This window comes from Carassius carassius, chromosome 12 (assembly GCF_963082965.1).
Source record: "Carassius carassius chromosome 12, fCarCar2.1, whole genome shotgun sequence".
NCBI lineage: Eukaryota > Metazoa > Chordata > Actinopteri > Cypriniformes > Cyprinidae > Carassius > Carassius carassius.
The window spans coordinates 14,153,233-14,169,389 of record NC_081766.1 but is presented as its reverse complement, the minus strand read 5'-3'; the positions used below and the strand labels follow the sequence as shown (position 1 = coordinate 14,169,389).

Below are 16,157 nucleotides of genomic sequence, written 5' to 3'. Positions count from 1 at the left end.
TTGTTTAACTATAATATCTCTGCAACAACTAAATATGCTGCATTGTTTTTGCACCCAAAACACTGAATGAATGTTGCAATTCAAATAACGTTACAAAGAGGACCAGAAATGTTGCAATAATGCTCACTTTCTGTTCTTAATGCTGCTTGGTATAGGCGACGTGACGTGTGGCCAAGTATAATGTCCCATACTCAGAATCTGTGCCTTACATTTAACCCAACCAAGTGCACGCGCACACACACACACACACACACACACACACAGCAGTAAGTAGGGAACACACACACACACACACACACACACACAATGAACACACACCCAGAGCAGTAGGCAGCCATTTTTGCTGTGGCGCCCGGGGAGTAATTAGAATTCGGTGTGTTGCTCAAGGGCACCTCAGTCGTGGGCATTGAAGGTGGAAGAGAGTGCTGTACATTCACTCCCATATACCTATAGGTAGCCTACAGCAGAACCTGATTTTACCAAGTGAGACATGTTCCTGGGACAACATCTTTGTTGTCCCTGGAACAACGTTGTGATTAACCAATCAGATTTGAAGAACCAGTTTATAGATTTTGTGAAGTTTCCACTTAAAATCACTGTTAGGTGCTTGCACATCAGTGTCATTCATCTATCATTTCCTCTGATTTTAGGGATTACTCATGGTTAAGGTTAGGTTTAGGTGTAGGGATATGGTCAAGAATATATTTTTGGAGTAAAATGTTGTTCCAGGGTCAACAAAATATTTTGACCTAGGAACACATCTAACAAAATCAGGACGTGCGTAGCCTACAAGTAAAAAGATTCCAGAATAGTACCACACTCTGACATACTTTATGATCCAGGCACCTGAATTGGCCTTTGCCATAATGCTTAAAGTGCACTTTTCTACACTGCATGTTTGACTAAATTAACACACTCACAGCACGCTGCTATTTCAGCTCACTTAAAGCCAAGTTAAAGTAGATTGCTGGTGGTTGGTGAAAACAAAGCAGAATTTTACTATGAAATACCGCACACAAAACTGTTCAGTGAATTTGTCCCACCATCTTTCTTTCTATAAATGTATCCTCTTCACCTAAAGGGTAAAAATAAATATAATTCATTTCTCATGCATAAAGTCTCAGTGGACAAGCCTTTCAAAGTTTTCTTTCCTTTTCATGTGCAATTTCAAACAAAGTGGGTATTTGATACTAGATGCACATTCACGCATTTCCTTTTTACATTTAGGCAAATGCTTTTATTCAAAGCAGATTACACTGCAATCAAGTAACACACTTTATATACATGATGTAGCTAGCATCATAACTTATACCAATTGAGTTGCAGGAACAGTCAAAAGGCTTGTTGCTGCGCACAGGAAATGCTAAAATAATGTAAATATATTACAAACAGGAAAATAATAATAGTATTTTAGAGCATTAGAGCTGTCAAACACATTGTCTCCTCAATACAACTTATTTATACCACATGCCAACAAGGCATTATCTCTCCTCATGGCACACATTGTAGACGCGTACACATTGCCAGTGTAGTCCAAGCTCGCAGGAGACTGGTGGACTAATCTGGCAGAAAAACAGTCAAACAGCTTTGGCTTAATACTCCCTCGCTGTGCTCGACAGACAGCGTTTAGTGAGACAACTCCACACTACAGGATAGGGCTCAACAGTGAATGTCTACTATCGAGTCAAAGGCCTCACTTAGAGCAGCAGATGTTTGACACTGTGCCGAGGTTTGGTCCGATGGATGGCCTGCTAGAGGCAATAAGACAACTTCACTTGGCGTTTCCATTGTGACTGCAGAAGTATTTTGCACATCGGCTAATCAGAGCTTTGTTTTTGCTGAGTATCAGAACAGCCGAAGAACTAGGCCAGTACTATGTTTGTTCAAAATGGAGTGCTATTTGAAAAGACCCATGTTTCATTAAACAAGTGGGTCGCAGGCTGAAAGTGCTCTCTTTAGCCCACGGTGCTCCTCCTGATGCTGTGACTTTCAGCTTGCTGTCTTATAAAAAAGAAACATATAATAGTCAGTGAAGTGTTTTGTATCAGTATTGTTTTGCAATTGAGATTGAACACCAGCTAGTAACGCCATCACAGAAAAATATATGGCTGTTGCAGTCAACAGCGGAAAAATAACTAAGGAATAGAAAGTCCACAAAGTAAAATAACCCTGCAGCAATAATAAGCAGCTTCTGTAAGCTGTATTTGTCTTGAGGAGATATCTGATATAACTCTTTAATACTACACACACCAAACAGTCGGCAATAAATGCAAGAACAATCAAAAGTTCAAGCTCGAGTAAAAATGAAAGACAGGTTCAAAAACAACACTGTGGTTGATGACGTCATTAAAAATGTCTTACTTTAACCAATAACAATTCAAAAACAGTACTGTTTAAAAGTTTACAGTCAGAAATTTGACAAAAAAACATTATTGTATATTACATAATCTTTAATATATGAATACTATATATACATAGAAATATTATAACATTTATAATAAAATTAAAAATGTATTTTAAATTCTAAAAATATTTCACAATACTACTGTTTGTACTGTATTTTTAATAATATAAATCTGTGCCACATTCCTTCAAAATCTTACCAACCCCAAATATTTTGAATGGTTGTGTATATTTATAAGTCATCTCATGGGCTTAAGTGCAAAAGCACTTGATGGCCTGACATCCAAATCATCACGGCCTGTGTTGTCTCCGCTCCACTTTACTCTAATTAAATATTCTATGTGTCTAACCATGTCTGTTGGCAGCTCTCGTCTAATGTGGGAGAGAAGCGACTGAACTGCTGCATGAAAAAACAGGTTTTGGGAGGACTTGCAAAAATGAGTTGTGATAGGCAAGGAAATACAAAATAGTTTAGGAAATACGAGTATGTAGAGCTGTAAATTTTGACATGTTCTGTTTTATAATAATTTCTCAAGGTTGCTTACATGTGCACTTACAATATGAGAGGGTCCAGGGGTACCCCTGGATGAGGTCTCCAGTGCCCTGCTCACACTGATGGTACTGATACTAAAACCAATGATACAATGCATAACTTTAAACCTGACATCATCCTGCACAACAGAATCTCACTGACAAAGCAAGTAATGTGGGAGTCTTATTGACTAAACAGCTGAAGGACATTTGATATATTGAGTTTTCAAGCTAGATGAATAAACACATAAAATTTGCTTCGCAACAAGAAGAAAACAATACAATGGGGCCATTCAATTTGATTTGAACACTGAGTGTAAACAGTGATTAGAAGCACTTATCAGCCTCTGAAAGGTCAAAGTGATTGCATATACAATCCATAAAGTCTGTTTTATTATAGTATCTGTGAGATTTTAATTACGGGGTGTCTTCAAAGATTGTGACAGCTTAACCCTTTGATTACTTTGTAGTAGTGAAAGAATTTAGAATTTAGAACTGAGTTTCCTGGGAATGTGGTTACACTAAAATATTCTTGATAGAAGGGAAGGGACATCAAAGGATTTCACGGAAGAGACTAAAACATGCTTTTGAGACATTTTGTAGACTTAATGACAAGTTAGATGGTGAAGATCAAGGAGCGATTGAAGGGTGTGAAAGACATCTATCTTTAGTTTAAGCTGGTGTAAGTGGTTATGGTGTGGTGAGACAGATCGAGTTAAGGCAGAGGTGTCGCTCCACCAGACCCACCTGATGCTGCTCATGCTTCCAGTCTCAGATCCCAGCTTGCATCTCTCCAGCTGGGTGGCAACAATCTGCCTCTCAGCCTCCAACTCTCTTGTCAGTCGCTCAAATTGCAGCTCCTGCAAACATAAAGCAGACAGAGCGTATGTGTAAAGCCCTAAAGGAATTATGGAATTGATTCTGTCTATAACGTACTACACATGCACTTACACATGCTCCAGTAACTAAGCCACTAAGGGCTTTTCTTTACATATTGATAAAATGCAATTGCATTTTTTTTCTTCGAGAATGATCATAAATCTAGTCTCAGGTCAACTGATTTTATTATTATTATGTTTGGCAATGAAGCTGTATTTTGCATATTTTTTTATAAATAAATAATAATAATATACACTGCTGTTTAAAAAGTTGAGGTTCATGTGATTTTTAAAAGAAAGTCTCTTCTGCTCACCTACATTTATTTGACAAAAAATACAGTAAAAACACAAATACCGTGAAATTACATTAAATTTTCCAAAAAAAACAAACAAACACTATTTTAGGATATTTTTAAATGTAATGTATTCCTGTGATGGCAAAGTTGAATATTCAGCAGTCGTTACCTCAGTCTTCAGTATTATATGATTATTTGTGGAAACCATGATACATTTTTAAGGATTCTTTGATGAATAAAAAAAATATATTTTTTTTTACATAGAAATACTTACATTATAAACATCATTAATATAACTCAATTTACAGCTTCCTTGCTGAATAAAAGTTTTAGTATCTTACTGACCCCTAACTTTTAAACAGTGGTACATATATACTTAATTTTGGGCCCTGGCTATAATGAATCAGCTGTCTGCTAAGTACAAAGATTAAAAACTGAAAGAGTACATTCTTTTTAACTTCTCCACAGTTTCTCCAGACATCCAAAGGCTTTATTCTGAACATTGATAGTCACTGGAGCATTCCAGCACTACAGTACACACCCCTCCCACTCCTCTCTTAATTAGATATGCGCTGCTTAACATTTAATGACAAACTTGTCAATGCTAAATCAGAGTTAAAATCCCAGAGCTCCTCTTTAAAGTAATCACTGTGAAAATCCAGTCAGAAACTCTGCCTGTGCCCAGGGCTACGACAGTCAGTGCGTCGTTCCCACTTCTTTTGTGACAAGACTAAAATTAGTTCTCTCAGCCACAAGGTCAAAGACCCTCTCCCCAGAGCGGTTAACACTAAGAGAGCTCCAGAACACATCACCTGCTATTTTAAGCACAAACCCAGATGAAGGCTACAAAAATACCCATTCAGAGCGTTGAAGAGAGCTCAATGAACCATGACAACTAAAGAGGCGCTAACTGCAGCATTCAAACACTTTTCAACATCATTATACAGTTCTAGAGGCTCACTTAATGATTTTATGGCAGATGCATTTCAGTGCATTTCCAACAAACAGGCAAGCTGCATAGCTCTGCTACTGAAAAAGCATCAGGAATTACGATACAAACAATCAGAGACTCTAGCAATCTAAGCATCATCAACATCAACATCAACAAAACTACTCCAGCTTTTAGTCCCGCAGTAAAACACCTGTTGCCTTTACAAATATAAAATAACAACGTCCTTACCGGTACATGTACCATACTCCAGAGGCCGTTTGTGCTGAGAAAGATCCTTGTCTTCGCATCACTATCCCACTAGACTGTGTTCATCCCCACTTATGAGTAGAGTAAAGTCATTAGAAAAACTACAAGAGTGGTAGTGACTGCCTTCAAGCGGGAAAACAAAAAGTGGAGTGCAGTCAGGCACAAAGGTCGTCATGGCAACAGTGAATTTAGAGCCCCTTTGGCATTATTTATGCAACATTGCATCACAAAGGGTCCCTCCCACCAGCCAAATACCACCGCCCTCCAGTCACTCTTCCGCCTCCTCCTAAACTCTTCCACCCTTTCTGACGCCATCTGTGCTTCACACGGAAGAGGAGAAGGGGGGACACGCGAGGTCTCGTTGAAAAGATTGCAGAGCGGCAGAGAGAAAGAGGTGTTTTATGAGGGTCCAGGAAGCAAAAAAGTACCTTTCCACTGTGGAACGCTAAGCTTTGTGCTTCCTCTTGAGATCCTAACAGACTGTTCTGCCTCAGTAGCCTGCAATGGACAGGCTCCCTGAGCGGATTCGAGAGTCGCCTCCACTTGTCACAAAATTTGGTTAAATAAAGCAGTCCGCACGGACAGAAAAGCACTCGACTAGGACAGCAGACATACCATATGGACCAAAAATGGTGATTCTTTAACAGTCAAAGCATTATTTTCTTCTGCCCCTTTGCTACAGAAAAAATAAATTATTTTTCAAAGAGAAAACAGGGATTATTGGAGAGAATCTGATTCAATGCATTACTTGCTGTTTCTTTGTAATTAATTGTGCAATTTCTGAGTAAAAATTTTAGTATGCCAATTTTGGTCTATTTTATCTGATAAGAATGTGTTTTGCATAGTCAGCAATATGAAAAGAAAGCGAAACAGGAATGTATTCCCATTATCTTACATAATAACTCCAGAAAAGGCAGTTAAACCTATTTGTTTAGAAAATGAATCGCCAAGGGACTAAGAAATTGATTTGACTGCTTCAAGAGCCCAATGTGATCTTCTGTCCTTAATTTCCTATTTGCTTCCTGTGGACAAAGACTGACATTTAAGTTTCATCATTGGTCCATTTGATTGCAAAAAGTCACTTGGGGTTTGCCTCAAGAGTTCCTTTAAGGATTTAACCCAATTTCTATAATTTCACGGAGTTAAATGAGTCCAGAGCCACTCCACAGTCTGACCACACCGACTGAGAGCCATACAAAAGAGTGTTAAACAGAAGGGAATGAATCAGATGAACTAATTTGGCTGGCAAAATATAAAGGGGAAATTGCATGTATTCCTGGTTGAAAATTACATCAGGAATGAGACCATCCAAAGGACCTCAGGATAAGCTTCAAATAAACTAAACAGCCTTTTTGTTTATAAATTTGTCAAAACAGCCTCAACTTTTATGAATATTCTAAGTAATTAAAGAACTGCTTCATTTGATTGAATATGTGACATTAATTATTATGTGATTGAAAAATCTAAATTACTTCACTTCTGGCAAAAGCAAATCACTCCTATCGGACAAATATATAATGAGCTGATTAACATGCTTTAATATAAAAACAAAAAAAAATGCAGAGAATTAAATGGAAAGAAATATTTGACCTTAGCTTTACTACCCCTTACAAACACTGGCACTTTCCCCAAAAAGCCTTGCCATGATCATAATAAAACTTCATATGCCAGAGGCTTTTTTATGAATAATTAATGTGTCATTTTAAAAACACTAAGATCAATTTCTTTAATTAATACCAAATTAAAGGGACAAAAAAGCTGAGCTTTAACTACAGCTCTTCTGAAATAATTCTGAAAAAGAACACCTTTACTTTATGCATTAATAAGACTACTATAATCACGAAGTCAACATAATCTAAGAAAGTGACACTCAAAGGGAAATAATAAAAGAGTTTTCATTATAAAGAAGAAATCACACTAAGCAACATTTTACTGCAAATATAATATCTACTAGTTCTTACCATACAGTGAGAGCACTGCACATGTGTCCAGGTTGTTAAACATGCTCTCCCTGACCATCGCATGTATTTCTGTTTAGCACAAGTGATACAGGAGAATATTAATGGGAGAGAGTCATACACAGGAGAGACTGTGTTCTGTTTGCACGTGTAACCTTGAAAACTGCACACAAAGCACCATACAAGAGACCAGGACATTTTGCCAGACATTTTGGTAGAGGGGGAATGGTTTTTCAGTGCTACAGAGCATCCTTTGTCATCAAAATCTACACTGGTTTTAGATCTCAGTTTATTCACTCTCAGAAATAAAGATTGAAAAGCTGGCACTGGGGCGGTATCTTTTTAAAAGGTACAGGTTTGTACCTAAAGGGTTCATTTTGGTACCTTAAAGAAGATACATATTAGCGCTTAAAGTGTACATATTAGAAACTGATAAGTACAAAAGTGTACCTTTTCAAAAGGTACTGTCCTGGTGACATCTTTTCTATCTTTATTTCTGAGAGAGTTTTTTGCCTCACCACCTCTATCTATAAAGCCCTACTAAAAGCCTCTAAAATGGGAGATTGCCATCTAGTGGAAAAGGAAAAATAAGCCTATGGTGATTTATCATAATATTTGTGTGCAAACAAGCAGAGGCAAAATGATAAACATTTATTTTCAGTTAATGACTTTCAGTTAGTTTTGGAGGTCTTATTTTTCCTGTTCTTAAAATTTGACAAAATTCACTTTTAGCACATTGTAAAAAATTCTAAAATGTAAATTTTTCTTTTTCAGGAAATGGACCAAAATAATCTTGTACTACACATTTTTGTCCGTTGAAATGCTCTCAATAGTGAGAACACCCTGCCCGCTAACACAACCTGATTAGCAGTAGCAACCAAGATCTATAGTATTTGAAGAAAGGTATTTATTAGCATTTCCATTGAACTCATGGTCTAAATATATGCAAAATAAATATATTTAATCACTATATGCAACTCATTTTGAATGGCGATTGATGGGGAATGACGCATTTTAGAGCCAAATTGTGTAGTTATAGCATCTACCAGCAGGGGCTAAAATAGCATGCCTTGATACCAAGGAGCAAATCATGGTTCATGGCAGTGCTATAGAGCCCTGCACTCCGGCTGGACCCAACAGGCCCCAAATTATTTATGCCCCTTGGGCCGGGCTTCGGGACAATTCTCATAGTTCAGATGTGGGCCAGGACTTGGGCCTTTTTAAGGCTTCTCCTTATTTTTATATTGTAGACATCCATCAACTAGTGATGAAATAAATTGCGGGCTGGTGGAAACAACACGAGCCCGTACTACAGCAACTGTCAAGTGCGGCTCGACGATGTTGTGTTTAGTGTCTAGCAGCAGCAGAGCGAGCGTACCGTCAGCGCAGCTGAAGAGTTCTGTGTTCAAATGCACGCAATAGGCTAACGCTTGCCACAAAGCATCGAGAAAAGTAATTACCATAAATGTGTCAGGAGGAATCAATGAGGAGATATTTGAATTATTACTAATAAATAGTGTTTTCTTTATGAGTGAGTCAGTGTCGCAAGGATGAAGTTGCTGGTCCTGGTTCTCCATCTCCTCAGATGCGCCTTCAGAGAAAAGTGTATCTTTATGGATTATGATTATAATGAAAGAGTTTTTGATTTCGATTTGTTTTATTTCGTTAAGTGTTACTTTAAAGCTTTCTATAGATATATTTTTCCTCACTGTAAGGCATGTATTCGTTGAGTTTGGGTTCATTTTTGTAACCGCTCCTGTTCAAGATGAGATGTCAGAAAGCACATCATGTTTTGTGTTATTTATTATGTCCTGCAAAGGGCGCTTCATCCACTCTTTCCTCATACAATTGGATACAGCGCACATTTATCTAGGTTTAACGTTGAAAAATTGTTATATGCTTGAATTGTTTTATATCTATAGATTTAATTTTAGGCGTGTCGTGATGATTTCAGAAGGTTAAATTGATCAAACATAGGCTCACTGTCTGACACTGGCCGCTTGGTCTATACTTTAAAAACAAAAACTTGCTTTAACGAACTGAATTAACTTAAAAAATGAAACGAAATATAAACACTTTGCCATTATATACAAAACTGAACTAGTTTAATAGCTGAAACAGTAGTATAAGCTGTTTTGAGAGAAGGGGGGAAAAAGGCGGGCTTGGGCTGGTATTCTGATAAGCTGTTGGACATGGCCGGGCTAGGGCCTAGGGGTCTCGGGCCAGGACCACGTCCAGGTTAGGGCCTAAATTTGTTGTAACTAAAGCTCTTCAGTTTGACCCACCCAATCATTGTGTTTCAGTGGAAAGTACAGCAACTTAGAAAAGAAAATCACACAATTGTTTCATGTTTTTTTTAATCTCCTCTCAGAGAGAAACTCAAAAAAAAGATGGCAGACAGTTTTTCTCGCTCTGATAGGAGAGCTATTAGACTGGCCCACAGCAGCCTATGGCTGTGGCCTAATTTAACACTCCCTGTGTAGATTTCCAACCCTAAGAGCATGTCGCTTTTTTCTGTCCCGTGGTTAAAAGCAGGAGTGCGAGCTAAACACTAGCAGGAAGCGAAGGGCTTGTCACGGTCCATTTTTATCTACACATGGTCTTGACTCAAAAATGGCCTCCAGCCAAGACAGACATAAATATGCAGAGCAAAAGTGAGAAATACTGTACAGTACAATCATCACACACTAAATTCTTACATATGCAATAATCCCATAAAGCATTTCGTAAATGACTTTTTATGACAGGAGGTCATAAGCAATTACAATCACCTGTCATTATTCCTGACAGATCAAGCCGGTTTATCATAAGGTTGCACCAACGTCTGGGAAGCTGTCTACCTGCTGACAAGCAGGTGATCAATCTTATTATAGATAGGCTGCGGTGTAGTGACTAGCATAGCATGGAGACCTGATTGCAACATGTCAAATATTTCACATTTCTTGCACCATGCAGGCCCACAACCTATCCATTCCTCCCACTTGTCCACAAAACCATGTGATACTGAGGCGTAACGGCACATTTGCACAGTGTGTTGACCGTTAAAAACAATTTGTATCTGTGAATTTAGACACCAAGCACTACATGAAACCGGCGGCACGAGAAGATGGAAATGACTCACGCAGAAACCCACCAAACCTTGTGGCTCCTTAACCCAGATGGCTTATGCAGTTCATCTGAGGACTGGTATGATTCTGTGTAATTACTGTTTACAGTATATAAAGGTTTAGAGAGTTTCTAATTAAACAGTTGGGAAATTAATGTTTCCGTATGAGTCTGGTGAGAATCATAACCGTCTATTAGAGACAGCATGTAAGTATGAAACACTTTACAATAGTTTGACATGAAGTACCCACCTGTTCTTTAACAGAGGCCAAGATGGCAGAGGTGGTCTCCGTCTCGGATCCATCTCCGTTTGAGGCGTTCAGTACCGGACTCAACATGCTGGAGTTCTCTATGTCAGAGTGTTGGTCTGGTACTGGCATTACTTCTGTGAACCAAAACAATAGCATCAAGAATTATTCAAGATGAACTCTGCAAGGCTTTTGTCATGCTTCAGCATACCAGAGCAATCAGTTCAAACAAATCCTTCGCAATGACAGACTTTCAGGTAAAATGGCATAAAAAATAACATGGTTTGGCACATTCCTGATGTCATAATACTAATCAAAGTGCTTTATCAACATTTTCAATTGTTTGTCGTGATGTACTAATTGTAGCACATAATATTTAATTAACCATCTCTGTTTCTTTCAGTCTCTCTCTCTCTCTCTTCTTTGACCTACTTTTCTCTACTCATCTCTCGAGGTTTGTGATTCCAAACACGATTGTCAGCTTGTTGCCGTCATGCTTTGATTTGTATATATCAGCTTAAAAAAGACTTTGAAAACCCTATCAAACTAAAATGTTAGTTTTGAGGCTTTTAGTTCACATGCATTAGCTTTGAGGCCAACAACACGCTAATGTATTAATAAGCATTTACAAATTTACAAAAGTGGATGCACTTATTTAATGGTAAATGACGTAAAAGCTGTAATATTGTGAAATATTGCTAATAAAATCAAATGTATTCTTGTAATTTACTCCAGTAATAGCAAAGCTGAATTTTCAGCATCATACCTCCAGTCTTCAGTGTCACATGATTGTTCAGAAATCATTCTAATATGCTAATTTGGTGCTCATGATAAATTTCTTATTATTATGAATGTTGAAAACAGATGTGCTGCTTAATGTTTTTGTGGAAACCATGAAACATTTTGCTTTTCAGGATTATTTGAATTGAAAGTTCAAAAGAAAAGCAGTTATTTAAAACGTATTTTGAATTTGTTTATGCAAGTGTTTACTGTCACTTTTGATCAATTTAATGTGTCCTTGCAGATTAAAAGAATTAATTTCTTTCAAAATAAAAGTAGTATATATGCATATATATCTGCTAACCCATCAATATGTTAGGCCCAAACTTTCAGTTTCAAAGAGAAATACATTAAGTCGGTTTTGTGGGTTTTTAAAACCTTCGATTTCAAATAATGAAATCTTACTATACTGCTGTGGCCCTCTCAGATCTTTCAGCTTTCTCCTTTGCAATAGCTTCCTCTCTTCAAAATCAACCACCCAAATTTAAAGCTTCCCGAGAGAACCGTCTGCACACAGCAGGAGCAGACAGAAAATGGCTTCCCATGTGTCAGTGTGGTATGAGGTATGAGCACCAGCACACACACAGCCTTTTTACACTACCACCCACATCAGGCACAACTGTGAACACTTCTGTTCTGTAAAGAAGAGTAAACATACAACCAAAAATAGGGAACACTAATGCTACAGCTGCTATAGTCATAAGTGAAATAGCAGGTGAAATTTATACTGATAAATAAGTATTGAAAAATGCTCAATTTATTCATCAGTTTTGGTAACCTGATGCAGATGCTTTTCATTTCTAGGTCAAACTGATGACTTACTACCAATGAGATCATGCAAAATAAACCAGGACATCAACTAACACCAGTCCCAGCTGTTTGTGTGTGAGGTTTCAGATGGATTACACTTTTTTGACAATAATCTTAGTCATCCATCTGCCTCTGATTAATAGTATCCGGACATCATAAATAAATCATGATTAAAAAATAAACAAAAACCTCAAAATATAATTGCATGAATGACCTGAAGACCTGTGTTGCATGCCACTGCTGTGTTGTAATAAAATAAATACAAAAAAAAAAAAAACACTGAACAATCTTGCCGACCTCAAACTTTTAAAAAAATAGTGTGTATAAAATACACTGCAGTTCCAGCAAGTCTTTTCATGTTTTACTATGAGAAATTCTCTGCAGATGATAATCACTAAATAGAATCTGAATGTGCAATATTCCAAGTAAACACCAATTCATGATCACTGACATTTTCAAAGAAAAAAAAAAAAATATATATATATATATATATCTCCTTTTCATGCCATTATACAGAATAATCATGTAATATTCATGTAGTTCTGATCGTAATCAGCTTGCATGGTATATATCTTTAAAATCTTTATTTGAATTGGTGCTTTTACTTGGAAAATAACAATTTAAAATGTACATTTTATTCAGTGCTGTTATTATATGTGGAGAACTCACAACAAAAAATATAAAGGCTTGCTGGAACTGGATTGTGCACTAAGAAGCACAATACATGAACCAGAGAAGTCATAGAATGCATTAATCCAAATGAACATGTAAAATATAATGAGTACTCTGATTTCTGACTCACAAGCATATTACGCAGCATCAAAAGGAAATGGCGAAACTCTTAACATACTGAATAGACCAAACAGAAGCTAACTGGCATAACACACTGTGTGTTTAGTTGAAAAAGGAAGAAAAAGAAAAAGAAAAAGAAAAAGAAAAGGCATTACTTAGAAATAGGTAAAAAAAAAAAAAAAAAAAAAAGCCTAATTGTCTTGAGTCACATGATGGCTACAATCACTCCAAGGCCGCAGTTACCTTAGAAACAGACCTGCACTGCTCAGTGGAAATTTGCTGCAATTTTACTAAAACACCTTGCACAATGGCCCGACTCTACCTATCAGATCAGCTCAAGACATACAGGAGAGTCCCGTAACACAACCTCAATTTCATTGTCAAACACTAAACAAATTGAACAGTGGGAAGAATCGGAGCCATTGTTGCCAACGAGCGGTTAGATCCTATTTCATTTCCTCAGTGGCACTTTTTCATTTAAAGTGACAAAAGCTACATTTTTGTTATAAAGGATTTTATCATGCTTCCCCAATGACTTTTGTCTGAAAACACTGAGGTAAATGTAGACATTTCAAGTCTTTACACTGGCGTAGCTGTAGATATCAAATAGCTGAGAAGGAGAAATTATCTAATTTGTGAAATGTTCATAATTTTCCTCACTGAAAGCTCTACAACAAAGCAGGAGCTCTCTATCGGGGCTCAGCCACACATGTCTGAATGCCTAGTTTGTCTATGACATCATGCTTGAAACCGCATAACAGGCTGCCGTTTCCATAGAGATATCAATCCATTATGACAGTCTCTCACCAAGAAGGCAACCGTGAGGCATACAGTTGATCATATCGGTGATGCAGCACACCGTAACTAATTCTCCTCAAGATGTTTTGTGCTTATTATTCAAGGTGGTTTTGGAAAACTCAAACATTGGCTATGCAGGGTGCCATATCTCTTTTATCGTGAGTAGGTCTAGATTTTGGCACAAATTTCATGATTCGATTCGATTCTCATTCACAAGCTTTCGATTTGATTCGATTCAATATCGATTATTTTGTATATATATCAGGTACAGTACTTGCCAAATTTTCTCAAGAACAAAAAAATCTCTCAACTAATGCTGTAAAACATAAATGAGAGCCATTTGGTACTACATTAATATAATATTGAAGGTCAAAATTGACTGATTTGTAAGCTATAGAATACAACTGTTAAAATTACACAATGAAGTTTTTTTTAAATAATAAAGTTACAATTACAGAATAATATTTCTATTTCAATTCATTTTTAAATATAAAAATTTAAATGGTGGCTGTCATAAAAAATATGGATTTATTCAAACATAAATAAGAACAGTAAATAATTATAATGAACCTGTTATATGGTGCATATATTTAGCAAAATACCCCTCTCTACAGTCTATTTTTCTGGCTGACTTATGAGTTTATGGTCACCGAATATGTTCGTTTCTGAGGTAAATGTGACGTTATGTGACATGTTTTACAATGCATGACTTTGTTTCATATTAAAAGCACAATGCTTACTGCGATTTATTGGTTGGGAAGTGTCCTTCAGTGTTCTGTATATTAACTGAAAACAGGCGAGACTAACCAATTCTTGAGATTTAAGAATCTATATCGTTCCGTAAAAAAAGAGAATTGATTAATATCGAGATATCGATATTTTTACCCTGCCCTAATGGTAAGTATGTTTTTGCTGCATGTGGAGGCTCGTATAGGATGGCATAAGAGACAAGATTAACAGGTTAATTTACAGTCTCGTGATTGCACCCAATGGAATTAATCCATCATCCGTCCTTTGGGATTGCATACAACTCATAGCAACAATCTCTACAAAAACAGAACCCAGAAATCAGTCCTAGAGAAAACTCCAATTTTAAGTAATCTCATTTGTTTTATGCTTTACATTATGCAATCACACAACCTGTTAATCTTGTTTTCTGCATCAAACATCTAATTTAAGACATCTGCCTTGTTTTTGCATTTTCATCCCCATTATATCCCATTAAGACAATGGCCATATGCTTCTGACAATGGTTTACTCCCTTCTGACGCTCCCTGGTTTGTTTTTTTGCACAGGATTCAGAAGACTTACTCCCAAGATCTGCTCACCCAGTGAAACACCAGATGTTCCAGAAAAACAGATCTAGTACCTACACCCAGAGGACATGAAGGTGTTCGACTGATGTTGCCAATGGCAGGCATAACGGTTACAATCCCAGATTAGTCATATGATCCCGCAGGATACTAAAGTATCAAAATGCACAAACAAAAGGCACATATTGTGTTTACAGTCACACCCACATTCGCTCATTCAAACACTTTTACACACCCAACAGCATTTTCAGTGTAAAATCAGACTTGATTATCTACTGCAATTAATTAGACTGTGAAAATGAGGGTAATGCATTAAGAACTTGCAATTTGAAGATAAATATTTATGTGAAATATTATACGAAATCAAATTTTTTAATTATTATCAAGTATATTAGTTATTTAACTTAGGCTATATGTCGGTGGGGTGGGAAGATGAAGGAAAACAAACAACTTCATTAATCATGCAAACATTAATCATCAGTCCTTTGTGATCTGACTGTGGACAGATTTGTTTATTTATTGTGTCGACAGACGACTGACAACATTGGGAATGAAACAGCAATAAAATTCAGAGCACACTGCAAGATTAACATGTTCAATAAGGTCTTAAAGGAAACTAATCTCGTTTTCTGTGAGGCTGGGAGATGACGTTATGCACTCCTGCACAAAGCACCGAAATGGGACTGGAGATAATGTGCCTTTTACTTTGCAATCGGTATATTAATTTAACCGTGTCTTTGCTCTACCTATAAATATTTTTAGTGTACTAGAAATGCATCATATGTGTTTACAAGTCATATCAAATTACAAAATCAAGAGGGACCAGTAAAAAAACGGACTAAATTTGGTTATGCCCTTGTATAGCATATCAAATTCAAGACCTAATTAACTATCAGCAAAAGTCTTTGGAGGAGAATTGTATAGTTTTTCAATACATGTCTCATTGCCCAAAATGTCAATGATACATTAAGAAGCAGCGCAAATGTGAGGCATTTAAAATGCTCCTCGGATCATGTTCTCAAAGGACAGCAGAGCGTGACATCGATG

The 16,157-nt window shown here is 36.9% G+C and overlaps 1 protein-coding gene across 6 annotated transcripts in view; it reads right to left on the bottom strand.

Annotated features, from left to right (window-relative positions):
* Positions 1-16,157, bottom strand: part of LOC132154875 (catenin delta-2-like) — an 83,523-nt gene that overhangs the window by 52,234 nt on the left and 15,132 nt on the right. For 5 of the 6 annotated variants that reach the window (XM_059563594.1, XM_059563595.1, XM_059563596.1 and 2 more), the window contains exons 2-3: positions 10,621-10,754; positions 3,682-3,794 (exon numbers count right to left, since the gene is read on the bottom strand). In XM_059563594.1, the coding sequence (XP_059419577.1) occupies positions 3,682-3,794; positions 10,621-10,749 (242 nt within the window). In that variant the 5' untranslated portion in view covers positions 10,750-10,754. Of the gene's footprint in view, positions 1-3,681; positions 3,795-5,288; positions 5,474-10,620; positions 10,755-16,157 lie in introns of those variants that run through there. The other variant, XM_059563598.1, reaches the window with a different exon arrangement.